Source organism: Schistocerca gregaria, chromosome 6 (genome assembly GCF_023897955.1).
Source record: "Schistocerca gregaria isolate iqSchGreg1 chromosome 6, iqSchGreg1.2, whole genome shotgun sequence".
In the NCBI taxonomy this organism is placed as follows: domain Eukaryota; kingdom Metazoa; phylum Arthropoda; class Insecta; order Orthoptera; family Acrididae; genus Schistocerca; species Schistocerca gregaria.
The window spans coordinates 80,995,738-81,014,985 of NC_064925.1; the positions used below are offsets into that span (position 1 = coordinate 80,995,738).

A 19,248-nucleotide genomic window follows, 5' to 3' on the forward strand; every position below is an offset into this window, starting at 1 on the left:
AAAATGGTGGAGCGACGGAAGTTAAGCTGGAGGGAGAGGAGATGAGTGAGGCGTAGGAGTTGGTTATCAGCAGAGAAGGAAGGTCGAAAGCCCCATTGGGTGTTAGGGAGGAGGTGGTGTCAGTGGAGGTGGTGATGGATGTGCCGGGTAAGGATGGATTCCAAGAGCTTGCTGAACACTGAGATGTGAAGTATAGGGCGATAGGAAGAAGCATCAGATGGAGGCTTGTTTTGTTTGGAGAACATCAGAATACAGGAGGTTTTCCACAGGTCGAGAAGCCAGTGTCAAGGATTACATTGTAGAGGGCTGCAAGGAAGGAGGGAGAGCAGTGTTTGAGATGGCGGTAGGTAACACGGTTGTGGCTGGGAGTGGTGTTGCATTTAGTATGGAGGCTGATGTACTGTGTAGTGATGGAAGTGTTAAGTCCTGACGGTGCTGTGTGGCCCAAGTACTGGAAGATAAAAGCAAGGGGAGGAGTGGAGGTATCTGTACATTCAATGACATTGGGGAAGATCGAATAATCAAATTGGGGATCATCTGGAATGGAAAAGACATTGGACAGGTGGGAGACAAAGTGGTTGACCTTACTGAGGTTGTCAGGAAAGGGATGGTTGTCAAGGAGGAGAAGGTACTGCAAGATAGGGTGGTTCCAAGTAAGGCAGTGGAAAGCAGACCAATATTTGGAAGAGTTTATTGGGAGTGTAGCCTTGAGCTGTGTGCATGTCTGTTGACAGGAACAGTGGGAGGAAGGATCCATAAAGGCAGCAGGATTCACGAAGGAGAAGGACAGCCTGTGGGGACAGGGCTGGGTGGTAAGGGTGGATGGCTTTGTTAGAGATATGAGTTGTGACAGTGTCAGACAAGGTCTGGTGGAGGAAGACAGCAGTTCAGGAGATGTCATCAGGAGATTGGAGGGTAGGGTCGTGGCATTCGATCTGGGTTTGTGAGGAGTCCTGATAGGCACACCAGTTGGTGCAGGAATAGTAGTGGACAAGTTTAGGGGGAATGTCAGGGTGAGGAACGGGGCGGGGATGGCGACCTCCAGAGATAGTGAGGAGGACAGCGGCATGGTCACTGCCAGTTAGGTCAAGGACATCCACAGTGACACCCCCAAGGATGTGGGGAGAGGCTAGGATCACGTTGGGAGTGGTGTTAGATTCAGGACAGGTGTATTGGGGGAGAGGAACCAAGTGTCCCTGGACCAAGTCTCCCTGGAGGGTGGTGATGAACCAATCCCACAGCCGGAATTCGGGAGGAGCACAGCTGTGGATATTGAGGCCTGCGGTAATAACATAAGTGGAAAAGTTGCGGTCAATGTGGGCCAGGAAATCATGCAGGTTGGGGGTACGAGAGCAGATGTAGATGGTGGCACATGTGACGATAAGGGTGGAGAAGAAGAGGCAGAGGGTGAGATGCTCAGCAGGATTGTTGAGAAGAGGTTGGGGAGGAACAGGGAGGTGCTTGAGGTGGCCAATAGCAACCCCGCCACACACCAGGGGGTTCAGGTTATCAGTGCGGTGGAGGGCGTATGTAGCTGTGGAGATGGAGATGCAGGGTTGAAGGAAGGTTTAATTTAGGATGAAGGCATACACATGGTGTCGATGGAGGTTGTGGAGGAAGAGGAGTTTGTGGGTGTGCTGGGAGTGGATATTATGGTAAAGGATGCTGTAATGTTGTCATGCCATGGCCGGGGAGATTTAGACAAGGAAGGTGAGGGGGGTGAAGGTGAAGTGGGCCCGGTTGTGGGAGTAGGTGGCAAAGGTGGTGAGGTGGAAGATGGAACAGGCAGCAAGGACAATTTGGGAAAGGATGTGGGGGTGTTGGAAGGGGTGGGTGTTTTGGAGAACTATGGTGACACAGCAAATGATGTGGAGCAAGTTGTTGGGGTGGATGGAGTCATCAGCAGGGTGGACAGGGACGGTGAGCTCAGGGGTGATGGGAGGAGATTTTGCTTTACATTTCGATGAGTAGGTAGGATACAGTTCGTTACAGGTATTACTGGAGGGGGGAGAGGCGAGGTTGGGGCAGTTCTTCAAGAAGTGGGCAGCTTTGCAGTGAGGACCGGTAGGCGGGCTCTTACAGGTGGCAGTGGCATGGTCGTTGTATTTTAGGCAATGTTGTCAGCGGTAGGACTGGAAGGGGGGTGGGGGGTGGAGGGGTCCACTTTATGACATCTATTGTAGATTGGGGGTCCCTCTGTAAGGAGGTGGTCGATGGAGGAGGAGGATTTGGTGACGAGGTGCATCATTAAAGATGCGATGGGCCGAGCAGGTTTTAGTGTTGGGATGGCAATTGAGTTCCGCCAACACCTCAGCCCCTATGACCGTGGACCTAAGCTTCGTGATCATGGTGGTGAAGGGCTGCAGATGTCGGGGAGGTTGAGGCTCTCAGGGAGAGGATGGGGTGTGGTAGGGGATAAGGGTGGCTCGTGGGACAAATTGGATATGGGGCATTGTGGAGAGGAGATCGATGTGTAAGGAAGCATTGGGGGATTTAACGATGACCAAGTCCTTTCGAGGAATGACAAGGGAGATGGGGGCATTGGGAATGTATTTACAGATGGCCAGGAAGAGGGTGTGGATATCGAGGAATTTAGGGTCAGGATTGGAGAGGATGAAGGCATGGGTAGAAGGGGTTGTAGGGGTGGGGGCTGGGGTCGCATCCATGGGGATGGGCAGGTCATGGGGATCAGGGGTTTTCTTTGTGGAGATGGTGGGGGTGGGGTCAACATTGGGGCGTTTAACAGGTATCTCAGATAGGCATGGTGGGGAGGGGGCTGGAGGATGGGTTGCAGGGTGAGGTGGTGGGGGGGCAGGTCCTCCCTGAGGGGCAGGTGATGCAGGAGGCAGGTGCATGGATGTCACAGAGAATGTGGCACAGTGCGTGGAAATCCATGCTGGCTCCGAGCCTGTTATTGGAGGTGCAGTAAGTAGTGTGAAGTCTAAAGATGGCAATGGGGTAACAGCTAAGGGTGAGGGAGAATCATAGGAAGTGACGGCCAAAAACAGTGCAGGAGTGGAGTGGACAGGGAGGGAAGGATGGGGATTGGGGCAGCGCATGAGTTCCATGTGATGATGGTTGGAGCAGCTGAGGGGGAGGTGAAAATGAAGGAGGTGGTGGGTTGGGACGTGGTGGTTGTGTGCAAGTTGGGGGTGAAGGTAGAGGTGATGGCAATGGTGGCGGCAGTGGTAGTGAAGGATGGCAGTGGTTGTTACGGCAGCAGCAGCGGCAGCGAGGGAGTGGCAGCCTGTCCAGCAGGCAGTGAAGGTGGTCTGGGCAGCGGCTGTACGACAATAGCAAAAGGGGGTGGTCCAGGATCCTCAGCTGGTGGCGGCGGTGGCAGCAGAAGTGGTGAGCCCTGGACGGTGGCGGCGAGCTCAGGGCGATGGCTAACAGGCAGGCAGGCAGACGGATGTACAAAAATAGGGACAGCGGCCGACATACAGACAGACGGATGGCGGACAGCGGCGAACACCGGGCGGTGGTGACGGTGGACAGAGGACAGTGGCCAGCAGGCAAGCAGACAGACAGCAACAGTGACAGCAAGAGGTGTTACAAAACCTTAGATTACTCCCTGAGGGTAGCCCAGGCACTATAATCTGCAGACTTCGAAGGATGTGTATCATCGTATTACCACAGGGCACTCTATGGACTATTCTGCCACAAATATTTTCACCCCAGTGAGATCCTTTGAGGATTCAGTAACTAAAGAATCTGTGGAAGAACATTTAGCATGAGATTGGGACGGCAGTTTTCAACTGGACAAGGCTTGGGACTCATTGCTGTCGTTAATTTCTTCTGTTAGGAAACATTTTATCCATAATGACATGCCTGGCAACATGCCTGCAAATGTGGGTTCTGACAGAGGGCAGACATGATTCGTCTTTATGCATGCACCTGGGTGCCACAGGTGGAACAGTATTTGCAGATGGCACGGACTTCGATAGAGGACGCTTCTGTGATTGCCGCCAAAGTGCATGCATCTTCATGCCATTAAATGAACAACAATATAGTCAAATGGTGGTGTGTTCATTTAAAAATTAGTGTATAACTGTTGCTCAGCAACATTAAAATCTGTTTAAACATGTCATACAACGCTATGCACCCTCTTCATAGCTCTTCACAGTGATTATCAGAGTGGTCATGTAGCTGTTGAACAGGACTAAATTCAGAGTAGGGAAATACAAAATTTGGTGCCTGCAAGTCCAGTGCTTGGTACACTCCATTACGTGACTTACATAATATCACATGGGACATCAAAAACTGTTATGTTCACTGTTGGCATTAGTTTATTGATAAAGGGTCCAAATATAGCTAGGTAATAATGGGAGAGGCTTCCAACTGCTTCACAGCAAGCAGTTTAACCCTCAATCTTACAAAGAGTCACATTATGTGATTCCAAGCAAATAAAACTGACTTAAATCTGCCAGAAGTAGAGAAAAATAGTCAAACAATGGATGAGGATCCATGTGTGAATACTAGGTATCTAATTGATAATAAACTGATATTGCACCAGCGCATGTAAAAGTCAAGCAAAAAAGCTCAGTATGCCACTTTGGATTTGATGTCTCTCTCATTATGTTGACTGTCTGAAGGGATCCCTAGCATACTTTCAGTCAGTATTTTGTGTGTGAAATTGATAACTGAACAACTTTCAGAAAACTCTTCAAAGACCTAGAAATTCTTTCATGTGTGTCCTAATATGTTTTTCTTCTAACGGCAATTGTGGTTAATAACAACAGTGCATTTAGAGTGAACCTGAACAGTCTTGCCATAATGGTAACATGAGTTCCTGTCAGATCACTGAAGTGAAGCTCTGTCGGGATTGGGTGCATTTGGATGGGTCACCGCCTGGGTCTGCAAGTGCTGTTAGCAAGCGAGGTGCACTCAGTCCTCATGAGGTCAGTTGAGGAGCTACCTGATTAAGAAGTAGCGGCTCCAGTCATGAAAACTGACAATGTCCAGGGGAGTGGCGTGCTGACGACATCCAGTGATGCCTATCAGCTCGGTATGATACAGTGGTTAGTTGGTACCTTTGGGCCTTTGAGGCCTGTCTGGACAGAGTTAATTATTTAAAATGAACAGAAATTTCACAGAAACAGTATAAAATTAATAGAGTACTTCAGGGGCAGTTCCGAGCAATGCTCGGCTTAGCATGCATTCCGATAACAACAAACCACTGCCATTTCTGACTTCGGTGGTGTCAAGTTACTGCTCATTAGAGGGCATGGTGGAGATTTGTTGTGTTTTTTGATGAAAGATGGTTCTGCCTCAGTGCCAGTAAACGTCATGTGTTGGTTAGAAGAAGGCCAGGAGAGGGCCTGCAATTAACCTGTGTGCATGCTAGACACACTCGACCTACACATGGAGTTATAGTGTGGGGTATGATTTCATATGACAGCAGAAGCACTTTCGTGGTTATCCCATGTTCCCTGACAGTAAATTTGTATGTCAGTCTGATTATTTGACATGCTCTGCTGCCATTTATGAACAGCATTTCAGAGCATGTTTTCCAGCAGATAACATTTGCCCACATACCACAGTTGTAACCTGAAATGCTCTACAGAGTACCATTTTGTTTCCTTGGCTTGTTTGGTCACCAGATCTGTCTCCAGTCAAGCATTTATGGAATATCACTGGATGACAACTCCAGCATCATCGATAACCAACATTAACGACCCATGTATTGACCGACCAAGTGCAACAGGCATGGAACTCCATCGCACAAGCTGTCATCCAGCACATGTACAACACAATGCATCCACATCTGCATGCTTGCATGAAACATTTTGGTGGTTATTAATCTACCAGAATTTCACATTTATAATGGCTTATATTGTACTTACATTAACATATCATCTTGCAATGTAAATCACTTAAATATGTTACCTAGACAAATGTATTCCCAAAATTTCATTAATTATTTTTTAGTGATCTGGATTCTTTGCAACAGTGTATATCTACATCTACATCTACATGATTACTCTGCAATTCACATTTAAGTGCTTGGCAGAGGGTTCATCGAACCACAATCATACTATCTCCCAACCATTCCACTCCCGAACAGTGCACGGGAAAAATGAACACCTAAACCTTTCTGATTTCTCTTATTTTATTTTGATGATCATTCCTACCTATGTAGGTTGGGCTCAACAAAATATTTTCGCATTCGGAAGAGAAAGTTGGAGGCCAGAAATTTTGTAAATAGATCTCGCCACGACGAAAAACGTCTTTGCTTTAATGACTTCCATCCCAACTCGTGTATCATATCTGCCACACTCTCTCCCCTATTACATGATAATACAAAACGAGCTGCCCTCTTTTGCACCCTTTCGATGTTCTCCGTCAATCCCACCTGCTAAGGATCCCACACTGTGCACCAACATAGAGAATGAACGAGTGTAGTGTAAGCTGTCTCTTTAGTGGACTTGTTGCATCTTCTAAGTGTCCTACCAATGAAACACAACCTTTGAATCGCCTTCCCCACAATATTATCTATGTGGTCTTTCCAACTGAAGTTGTTCATAATTTTAACACCCAGGTACTTAGTTGGATTGACAGCCTTGAGAATTGTACTATTTATCGAGTAATTGAATTCCAACAGATTTCTTTTGGAACTCATGTGGATCACCTCACACTTTTCGTTATTTACCGGCAACTGCCACCTGCCACACCATACAGCAATCTTTTCTAAATCGCTTTGCAACTGATACTGGTCTTTGGATGACCTTACTAGACAGTAAATTACAGCATCATCTGTGAACAACCTAAGAGAACTGCTCAGATTGTCACCCAGGTCATTTATATAGATCAGGACAGCAGAGGTCCCAGGACACTTCCCTGGGAACATCTGATATCACTTCAGTTTTACTCGATGATTTGCCGTCTATTACTACAAACAGCAACCTTCCTGACAGGAAATCATGAATCCAGCCACACAACTGAGACGATACCCCATAGGCCTGCAGCTTGATTAGAACTCACTTGTGAGGAACGGTGTCAAAATCTTTCCGGAAATCTAGAAATATGTAATCAACTTGAGATCCCCTGTCGCTAGTGGCCATTACTTCGTGCGAACTGCACAAGAACGATGTTTTCTGAAACCATGCTGATTACGTATCAATAGATCGTTCCCTTCGAGGTGATTCATAATGTTTGAACACAGTATATGCTCCAAAACCCTACTGAAAACCGACCGACGTCAATGATATACGTCTGTAGTTCGGTAGATTTCTCCTATTACCCTTCTTAAACACTAGTGTGACCTGCACATTTTCTAGTCTGTAGATACAGATCTATCGGTGAGTGAGCGGTTGTATATGATTGCTAAATAGGGAGCTATTGTAACAGCGTAATCTGAAAGGAACCTAATCAGTATACAATCTGGACCTGAAGACTTGCCCGTATCAAGCGATTTGAGTTGCTTCGCAACCCCTAAGGTATCTACTTCTAAGAAACTCATGCTAGCAGATGTTCATGTTTCAAATTCTGGAATATTCCATTCATCTTCCCCGGTGAAGGAATTTCGAAAAACTGTGTTCAATAACTCCGCTTTACCGGCACAGTCATCGGTAACAGTACCATTGGCACTGCGCAGCGAAGGTATTGACTGCATCTTGCCGCTTGTGTACTTTACATATGACCAGGATTTCTTTGGATTTTCTACCAAATTTCGAGACAATTTTTCGTTGTGGAACCTGTTAAAGGCATCTGACATTGAAGTCCGTGCCAAATTTCGCGCGTCTGTAAATTTTAGGCAATCTTCGGGATTTGGCGTTCTTCTGAACTTCGCATGCTTTATATAAACATATATAATACAATTTAGTACTAATATCAATAGGTATCCGTATGCCCATATTATCAATAGTCATAATTTGTTGTTGATATATGACATACTTTACAGAAACACTGGCTCCTCGTACCTATTAATGTATGAGGGTGTAATGAAAAGTAATATCTCTGAATTTTTTATTCTCTGCTCAATACTGGTTGAGGTATTACATATCATGCATATTACTTGGTCAACTCTGCTGCTTCAGAGAAGCAAGTTGCATGTCTCTGCTGTAGAAGTGTAACATGTGACATGGTGGTGTTCCATCTTGGTCCATTGCTTTTTCTTGTATACATTATTCACCCCTCATCTGTTACATTTGCCAGATGCTAAATTTGTTTTGTTTGCAGATGATACATCCAGTACAGATTGAGAAATAGCTGCTAATCAAATTTTCACTGACATTAATAAGTGGTTTAAAGCTAATTCACTGTCATTAAAATTAGAGAAGACCCACTATATGCACTACAGAACCTGTAAGAGATTTCCTTCCAGCATGTGAATAACATATCAAGACATGCAGATCGAAGAAGTTGACAGTATTAAATTTCTGGGGTCAGTAATAAATTCAGCTGGGAAGGGCATACCACAAAATTGCTAAAGTGCCTAAACAAGTCTGTATTTGCAGTGAGAATGATGTCAGATGTAAGAGATATAAAGATAAAAAAAATTCACATACTTTGTTTACTTTCATTCTATTATGTCACATGGCATCATTTTCTGGGGCAACTCATCAAACTGAGCAAAAGTTTTTAGAGTGCAAAAGTGTGTGATAGGAATAATTTTTGGTTTAAATTCAAGAACATCATGTAGAAACCGGTCCAAGGAAATTTTTATTCTAACCACTGCTTCTCAGTATATTTATTCCTTAATGAAATTTGTTGCAAGTAATACATCTCTATTTCCAATCAATATCTAGTATCAATATTAGAAATAAGAACAATCTACATAAAGACCTAAAATCACTTTCCCTGCTGCAAAAGGGGTCAAATTTTCAGGAACACACATTTTCAGTAAATTGCCAGCAGCCATTAAAAACTAGATTTCAGGTAAAGCATGGTTTACACAGAGTTTGAAAGATTTTTGATAGGCAACTCCTTCTACTCTATAGATGAACACCTTAACAGAGACTGTTAAGCCAGCTTAAGTAAAAATGTCTGATAGATTTCAGTTTTGACAGCACTTTGTCACAACGGTCAAGATTAGGTGTCTTGTGTATGATAAATTTATTAATAGTGCGTAACAATGTTTCGTTCTGACAGTGTGTTAATTCTGTAAACATTAATGTTTCAGGTTACCACATTGTATTCACCTATTTCAACAATCTCCTGACAGATAATCAGGATAGTAAGTCTTATATTCAAATGTTTTATGTTTCTATGTTGTACTTTCTGACATGTTTCACACCCCTGAGAATCACCTCATTTCTTGGGTCTATGAAACAAAACCTGAATCTGATCTAACCTAATCTGCACCTTGAGACCCTCACAAAACTGAAAACATGAAAACATGAATTCTCCTTCAGGCTGCCAGACCACACACGAGTGCTGCAACATCTGCAGCAACCTGGTGCCTTTGGTTCACTGCCATTAAGCATCCTCCATTCACCCCTGACTCAGCCCCATTGATTTTCTTCTGTTTTCAAAACTTACAGAACTTTGAAGACCTCACTTTGATAGTGAAGAGGCAGTGCAAGCAGATATGAGGTTATGGCTCCCATCAACAAAGCTGAACAGTCTACAGTGATGGTATCAACAAACTGGTCTCTCGTCAGAGAAATGTGTTGGTCGCCAGGGTGTCTGTGTTGAGAAATAAATATGTACACGTGAAGAACAAAGACGTAACATCTTAATAAAGTTTGTTTTGTTTAAAACGCTGTAAGAGTTTTCACATAAAAAATTCAGAGGCATTACTTTTCAGCACACCCTTGTATAACTTGAGTCTTCTCACATTTCTGAAGGCTCTTCTCCATGGTGGAAGAATGACTAAATGAAAGAAAAAGCCTTTCATATACTAATATGCCATGTCAAGCAGTCTCATTTCTTTTGTCTTGATGTAGTATATTTTTTGTTGGTTTTATAAAACTTTTATGCAATAATTGTTGCCATTACATACATATTTGCATGTACACAAATTTAGCTATTAAATTTGTTTATCGAGAAGTGTATTGTTGAAACTCAGATTCATTCTATTCCCGATTCTGCAATTAGTAATGACATTAGTCTTGCTAGACAGCAAAATGTTGGTGAATGTGTGCATTTATTCATCAGTTGTGCTGCTTACCTACTATGCACAGGTCTGTGAACCATATGTAATGAGTCTGGCTATTTATGTTGTCGAGGTAGCCCAACCAATTTACCCATGCAGATACTCAAAGACAATGACAAATCAGTAGTATATTTACAGATTAGATTAACATAACTGCCACCAAATGTAGAATGTTAGAGTTTGATCAGATTCCAACAATTCTGATCTTGTTAATTGTATCATTATTATGTGGTATCACAGTATTGTAATAGCTTCTAGGATGAGTCTCACTTATTTTTCTATTTTGAGACTAAGTTCAATTTACTTACCTCTTTCATGTGGCCAGTGCTTGTGTTTGAATAGTATCAATTGAGTTTTAGAGGTAATTGGCTTTATCATTCATAGGTTCATCTAAATTTCACTCTGGTGGTATAGCATGGGGCTAGCTCTTTGGCAACTTTTGTTGTTTCTTCTGTGCAACAATACGTGCTGTTGCACACACATGTAGGGCTAGGGTCCCACATCACCTCATCAGTGAAGGAAATTTGACCAATTTGCATTACATATATGTTTTTCAGTGTTCTTGTATGAGGTGTATACCTCTTCCCTGCATTAATCTTCACCTCTAAGACAGTGTGTGCTTTTTGTATGTCAGGAACTGCATGTCAAATTTATAAAATCAAAATGAAGTGGCCAAAACAGTAGAATACTTTAAAACTTTTGTTTGTTGCACCCCAAAGTGGTGCAGGTTCAGGACGTAAAGCTTGGCATAACATTGACTTGTCAAGGCTGCTACCACTGTTGCTTGTATACATTGTAATGATCATGGTAAGAGAACATACATTGTTTTAAAAAGGCTTGTAAAAGTTTACAGTTAAAATTTGTTCAGTTTTAGAGAGGAGGTTACAGAATTTAGTTCTATATTTTGTTACAAAATTTATACAATAGTTAACATACCAAAATATTATGATCGTTATGTCCAAATTACATAAATACCTTTTTACAGCAATGTCTGAATTACTTTTCTTAATAACTTTTTAAATGCAAATTTGATTGTGATACTAACATGAATCCTGCATCTTTATGAATAGCCGCATAATAATTGCTATCAGTTTTCTACATAGGAATTTTGTAGATCATAGTTCAGATATTTGTTTACAGTGGTTTTTACATATTTTCTGTTACTGATGAGGTATCAAAAAATATTTATTGTACTCCATCTTAGTTACACTTTTGTACCCCAGTTTCATCAATACAGCAAATTAACAGTATTACAATGCATAGTTATAGCTTTGCACAATCTTGCATAGAGTATGTAACATAACATTGGATATATTAAAATAACCAGAATCACAGTTTTCATTAAATGTCTCCAAATTCTTCTACTTTACATACTGCACCTGAGGCAAATTTTGCTGTTGAAGCATAACAATGCCAGGAGGGAGATAGCAATCTTAATGTAACATAATGAATAAAAAAAATTTAATATAAAAACTTTCAGTTCATAGATCACAATTTTTATTATACAATTAAATCATGATGAATAGTTTTGATTGCTTTTTCTTCAGATTGTCCAAATCATAAAGATGAGTTGAATATGCACTGAAAAGTATCAGCAGCACCAACTGTCATGCAGTGACATGCATTATGTGCCAACAAGACTAGGACTGTGCACAGTTAAAAGTTTCATGAAGTGTTAGCCAGATTGTAAACCAAAATCTTGCAAGATATGGGTAATAAAGGAGAAAAATGGCCAGTTGCATAAGTAAACTTTGCATCAAATATCTAGTATACGCAATTGTACAGCAATACTATAGTGAGGAAAAAGAGACAGTGGATGCTTTTCTCACTATAATGTCTGCTATATAATTGAATGTAATGGGTGTTTGATAAAATTTCTACTTATACAACTGACCATTTTTCTTCTTTATTAGCTTCATCTTGTAAGATTATGGTTTACAACCTGACTTGGTATTAATGAAGTTTTTAACTACAGACTGTCAAACAACAGAAAGTCACGGTAGGAGTATCAACAGTATTATGAAAAGGCTAGATTGCTACTAAATTTTAAAGATGACATGTTTGTTAAAGACAGGCACAATGAAAAGGCCCAGGTTCAAGAGCTACCCCCCATCCACCTACCCAGCACTTCCTATTCCAGGTCTGTCAAAGGCTTATCCTACCCCATCAGAGGCTGGACTACCTGTGAAAGCACCCATGTCATATACCAGCTCTCCTACAGCTTTTTATATTGATGTGACTGCCAATCAGCTGTCCACCAGGATGAATGGCCAATGCCAAACTGCAACCAAGAAGAAAGTGGATCCCTCTGTTACATGGAATGTTGTTTCACAGCCTGGCCATCTGAATCCTCCCCTCCACCACCAGCTTTTCTGAACTGTGCTGACTGGGAGTTATCTTTAGAACACATTCTCTGCTCTCAATATTATCCTGGCCTCAACCTACAGTAACCTACTGTTCCCACACCCTCCACCCAACAGTTTCTGCCGTCTGCCTCCTACACCTTCAACCAGTTCACATCCCCTCATCTTCATGGTGCACAATTCTCTGCCAATGCACCCACCAGTCTTTTTCCTCTTCTCTGCCTCTCTCTTTTTCCACTCCCCCCTCCCTCAGCATACAGCCTCCTGACACTGTGCCTGGCAGCCTTACTGGCTTCTATCTAGTCCCTGTGCTCTCTGCCAGACAGTGCTAACTCCTCTCCCTTCCCCACCCCACTCTGGATTGCTGTTGCCACTAGATGAGATACCATTGCATTCTGGCCAGAAAGGCCGGAGATTGCAGTCATTTGTGTGAGTGAGGTGTGCTTGCTTGTGTGAATGTGTGTGCATTTTCTTTTCTGAAGAAGGCTCTGCCCAAAGCTCAATGTGTAACAATCTTGTCGGGCTTATGTGCGGCTCAATAAGTCATCTTTATGGAAACTAGCAATCTATCTTTCCATAATTTTGTTTTTAAGTACATATGGTGATAGTCTTGTTGGCCCATAATACGAATGCATGTCATTGCATAACTGTTGCTAATGATGATGTTTTTCAATGCACATTCAACTCATTTTTATGAGTGAAACTCATTTTTATGAGTGAAAATTATTGTAGCAAGCAGCTGAAACTAGGCATCACACTTTAATTGTACAGCAAAAATTTGTAGTGTATGCAGTAAAATATTTTTGTATTAAAAAATTTTTATCTCGTAAACTATTATCCCATTTGAGAAATACTTCTGCAGATCTTTCCAGTGCACACTTGCAGCAGTATTCATTGCTTTGACTTTTCTAGATGTGCTGTCACACAAGGAGTATCTAAGAGAGCTGTTGATAACCTACCAACTTGTTAGTGCTGTCACACAAGGAGTATCTAAAAGAGCTGTTGATAACCTACCAACTTGTTATGATGTTGATTTGTTACAGTACACGCCATACTATTGTTGTTTTGAGTATAGCAATAAGTGGTATGGCATTGACAAAGAGTGTTCATGTATCAGCAGTACAGTTTGTGACTGCTGTCACAGTGAAAACTCATGCAGTATTAATGAGAATTTTGATATTAAATGTAGATGACCGTGATGAGAGCACATAAGGTGCTGACTAGTAATTCTATCAGTTTTTTACTTACCAATATTTAAATTAAATATTTATTATGTATATTCTTCCACATAATTTCTTGTCCACTGTATTTTATAGTTAGTTCCAAAGAAAATGTGATGTAACAAGGCTACAAGATTCTCCTCTCTTACAAACGTCTGCTTGTTTCAGCACAACTGGGTGTGCACAGATCGATGGAAGCCTACTGTCATTAAAATTGCTTACTGGCTGAGTGCTGCTGGAGGTAGTGTGATATGGATGATTATTGGAAACAGGTGGCACCTCATAATCAACTTATTACTTTTATTACTTTGGTTTATGAATAGTTTTGTGCAAATTATAATTTTCCTGTTGAGATTAGGCATTAGAGTGTCCTAGTTCCATATCATACGTAATATAGAATCAAATCACTGTGCTCAACAACCTTCAACATTGAAGTTAATAGCTTTGTTTCAGTAGTACATAATGTATCCAATATATTGCCGGTTTAAGGCCCAAGTGACACAAGCCTTAGCTTGTGGTTCCCAGCTGGGAGGGGTACCAGAGGTGCCAAAACTTTAAGATTTCTATACTGGACATACCACAATTAGTGGTGGCCATTTGGGCACGAAGCTGAGAGGACCACGAGGGGTGCCCAAGTGTAAGACCTGTATACAAGGCAAAAGAGTCCCAAACAGTAACTCATTTGTGCAGAAAAATGTTCTCAAACTGGCCCTGCCCACTCACTTACATGCAAAATCGGGTGATTCATGACTTCTGCACCCACTGTAGTAGCAAAGAGCACAAGGTAGAAAGAGATGGAATGTATATCAATTAAATTATGTTTTCATCATGTTGATATATATGACACAATACTGTAAATGAAGTGTCAGCTTGTTTGTGAATTATTTCTGTTGATATAGATTCCTAGAGTAGTCACATTATTCAAGCTGGACTACCATGCTGTCTCAAAATTCTTTGGTTTTAACTATTTTTCCTCAATGGAAATTCATCCAAAGTTGGTGAAGGGTTATAAGAAGGCTGTTCCTTCATTTCCAATGTTTAAAAAAACAATAAGGGTTTACCAAACAGTGAGGTCATCAGTCCCATCAGATTCGGGAAGGATGGGGAAGAGAGTAGGCTGTGCCCTTTGAAAGGAACCATCCCAGGATTCACCTGAAGTGATTTAGAGAAATCTTGGAAAACCTAAATCTGGATGGCTGGATGCAGGTTTGAGCCATTGTCCTTCCGTATGTGAGTCCAGTGTGCTAACTACAGCGCCACCTTGCTCAGTAGTTCTGATGAACCTATGAGCAAAGCAAGTGCCACATTTGGCTGTAAGATGAACATAAGGATATGTAACACACATTTATAAACACTTATTTTCATTTTTCTGCATAAAAACTACTGTCCTTGAATTACTTCTTCTCCATTATTTTAGGAAATTTTACGTTAAGATAAATATTGCCACTATCTTTTTAACTATAGGGCTAATAATTATTTATATTTACTTCATTTTTTTCTAAAACTTATTTTTTACACTCCTCCCCTTTTTCTGTAATGAAATTTTGGTGTACAGTCATTGGGCACAATCTTCTCAGAATTTCTTCTCCAATATGGCTCCTCACTTATGTCTTCCCTCTCCAAAGTATGTTAAATAATCATACTGTGGTTACAGATTGTATGGATCTGATAACTAACTAAAAGTGACATGCAGTGATTAGGGAAACATCAGTTTCATTTGTGACATGAATGACTAATATTTTTCTCCAAATAACAGCTAAATTAATTTTCTTTCTAAAGTTATAGATTCATCTCTCTGGCAATTCCTTCTAATGATTAATCTCTATAAAAAACTGACAGATACTTCAGACAAGACATTAGTCTTCTATCTCCTCTGCGCATGCACAGTCCCCTTCTCTGTTTCCCTCCTCTCCCTTCTCTCCTCCCCACACCCTCCGGATGCATAGTAACCACCGTCACCCTGCCCTGATCTCCACCAGCCACCTTACATCACTTCTATACCCCCTCCCCCCCCCCCCCACTACAAACCCTAGCTTAGTTGTGTGTGTGTGTGTGTGTGTGTGTGTGTGTGTGTGTGTGTGTTTGTGCATGTGCGTGCGTGGATGTGTGCATGCATGCATGTGTGTCTAGATATGATTAAAAAGTACAATAGCTTAATAATTGTAATAATATCAAGAAGTCCAATTTTAAATAAGCCTGTCCACTACACATTGCCTTCTACATGTGGCGAATAGTAATCCATCCTAATTCATAATGTTTCTAAGACACCATCTAATTTATTTCTTGATGGCGTCCTGTACATAAGATTACCCAACATCAAGTGTTGTTATTGTTGCTGTTGTTGTTGTTGTTGTGGTCTTCAGTCCTGAGACTGGTTTGATGCAGCCCTCCGTGCTACTCTATCCTGTGCAAGCTTCTTCATCTCCCAGTACCTACTGCAACCTACATCCTTCTGAATCTGCTTAGTGTACTCATCTCTTGGTCTCCCTCTATGATTTTTACCCTCCACGCTGCCACCCAATACTACTTTGGTCATCCCTTGATGCCTCAGAACATGTCCTACCAACCGATCCCTTCTTCTAGTCAAGTTGTACCACAAACTTCACTTCTCCCCAATCCTATTCAGTACTTCCTCATTATTTATGTGATCTACTTATCTAATCTTCAGCATTCTTCTGTAGCACCACATTTTAAAAGCTTCTATTCTCTTCTTGTCCAAACTATTTATCGTCCATGTTTCACTTACATTCATGGCTACACTCCATACAAATACTTTCAGAAACGACTTCCTGACACCTAAATGTATACTCAGTATTAACAAATTTCTCTTCTTCAGAAATGCTTTCCTTGCCATTGCCAGTCTACATTTTATATCCTCTTACTTCAACCATCATCAGTTATTTTACTCCCCAAATATTAAAACTCCTTTACTACTTAAAGTGTCTCATTTCCTAATCTAATTCCTTCAGCATCACCTGATTTAATTTGACTACATTCTATTATCCTTGTTTTGCTTTTGTTGATGTTCATCTTATACCCTCTTTTCAAGACACTGTCCATTCCGTTCAACTGCTCTTCCAAGTTCTTTGCTGTCTCTGACAGAATTACAATGTCATCGGCGAACCTCAAAGTTCTTATTTCTTCTCCATGGATTTTAATACCTACTCCAAATTTTTCTTTTGTTTCCTTCACTGTTTGCTCAATATAGAGATTAAATAACATTGGGGATAGGCTACAACCCTGTCTCACTCCCTTCCCAACCATTGCCTTTTGCTCCCTATATTTTACCCCTGCCACCTTCAGAATTTGAAAGAGAGTATACCAGTCAACATTGTCAAAAGCTTTCTATAAGTCTGCAAATGCTAGAAATGTAGGTTTGCCTTTCCTTAATCTAGCTTCTAAGATAAGTCGTAGGGTCAGTATTGCCTCACATGTTCCAACATTTCTACGGAATCCAAACTGATCTTCCCCGAGGTCGGCTTTTACTAGTTTTTCCATTTGTCTGTAAAGAATTCATGTTAGTATTTTGCAGCCGTGACTTATTAAACTGATAGTAATTTTCACATCTGTCAACACCTGCTTTCTTTGGGATTGGAATTATTATATTCTTCTTGAAGTCTGAGGGTATTTCTCCTCTCTCATACACCTTGCTCACCAGATGGTAGAGTTTTGTCAGGACTAGCTCTCCCAAGGCTGTCAGTAGTTCTAATTGAATGTTGTCTACTCCCAGGGCCTTGTTTCAACTCAGGTCTTTCAGTGCTCTGTCAAACTCTTCACACAGTATCGTATCTCCCAATTCATCTTCACCTACATCCTCTTCTATTTCCATAATATTGTCCTCAAGTACATCGCCCTTGTATAGACCCTCTATATACTCCTTCCACCTTTCTGCTTTCCTCTCTTTGCTTAGAACTGGGTTCCCATCTGAGCTCTTGATATTCATACAAGTGGCTCTCTTTTCTCCAAAGGTCTTTTTAATTTTCCTGTAGGCAGTATCTATCTTACCCCTAGTGAGATAAGCCTCTACATCCTTACATTTGTCCTCTAGCCATCCCTGCTTAGCCATTTTGCACTTCCTGTCAATCTCATTTTTGAGATGTTTGTATTCCTTTTTGCCTGCTTCCTTTACTGCAATTTTATATTTTATTTTCTCCTTTCTTCAATTAAATTCAATATTTCTTCTGTTATCCAAGGATTTCTACTAGCCCTCGTCTTTTTACTTATTTGATCCTATGTTGCCTTCACTACTTCATCCCTCAAAGCTATCCATTCTTCTTCCACTGTATTTATTTCCCCCCTCCTTGTCAATTGTTCCCTTATGCTCTCCCTGAAACTCAGTACAACCTCTGCTTTAGTCAGTTTATCCAGGTCCCATCTCCTTAAATTCCCATCTTTTTGCAGTTTTTTCAGTTTTAATCTACAGTTCATAACCAATAGATTGTGGTCAGAGTCCACATCTGCCCCTGGAAATGTCTTACAATTTAAAACCTGGTTCCTAAACTCTGTCTTACCATTATATAATCTAACTGAAACCTGTCAGTATATACAACCTTCTTTTATTATTCTTAAACCAAGTGTGAGCTATGATTAAGTTGTGCTCTGTGCAAAATTCTACCAGACAGCTTCCTCTTTCATTTCTTAGCCCCAATCCATAATCACCTATCATGTTTCCTTCTCTACCTTTTCCTTCTGACGAATTCCAGTCACCCATGACTATTAAATTTTCGTCTCCCATCAAGTGTAAAAATAAGAATTTTCTGGTTTAACCTTGTTATATTGTTTATTGCTTTTGTCCAAACTTTTCTGCACATACTGTTATTAAAGTATTATGTTTCAGGTACAGCAAATGTTTTTCGCTCGTATTTAGTCTGGGTGTTCTGTTGTTTGGTAGTATTTTGACAATGATTTGTACAGCCTTCTCAACAGTTTTGTTTGCCTGGATAATCTTGGGATGCTGTCAGATGGCTGTTATGTGCCTGCCTATCTCAACAGGTAATCACCAATTTTTTTGTGGTTTGTAGCATATGACACATCTGCATACAGAAATACAATTTACAATCTTTAATAAGATAGAAGCAACATATTAAAATTCCATGGAGTAAACTGGAACAGGTGGGATGGCATGCAAATGTGGAAATGGTTAAAGTTAATTAACCTTGACATTTAGGAGGTCATATCCTATAGCTGGTAGAGCAGGGGGCAGAGAAAGGTGTGTATGACAAAGGAGACACAGCTTGAGAACGTAAAAAAGCATAAAAATGTGATAAGATAGAAAAAGATAAAAATTTCGAAACTAAGAAACCATCTGCAGTAGGAAAGTGTAAAACAGAGCAGTTGCATTGCGCAAATATCTGTAGAGAGGCATTACATTTTTCTCTCTGCATGTAGGAGAGCATTACACATCCTTGTGTGGATGCCATAAAAAGGAGGTAAGAAAGGAATATTGTGGTTTAATGCCCCAATGTGCAAAGCTTGTTACAGGCAGAGCTCAAATTTGGATTGGAGAATGATAGGGATGGAAATTGGCCATGCCCTTCTCAAAGTAACTTTAAAAATAAGTAAACAG

At 41.2% G+C, this 19,248-nt stretch overlaps 1 protein-coding gene across 1 annotated transcript in view; it reads left to right on the top strand.

The window, feature by feature from the left end:
- Nucleotides 1–19,248, top strand: part of LOC126278289 (solute carrier family 22 member 16-like) — a 224,849-nt gene that overhangs the window by 138,784 nt on the left and 66,817 nt on the right. Inside the window, exons 4-5 of the mRNA XM_049978299.1 lie at nucleotides 13,851–13,954; nucleotides 18,520–18,674. Coding sequence (XP_049834256.1) covers nucleotides 13,851–13,954; nucleotides 18,520–18,674 — 259 coding nt within the window. The remainder of the gene's footprint in view (nucleotides 1–13,850; nucleotides 13,955–18,519; nucleotides 18,675–19,248) is intronic.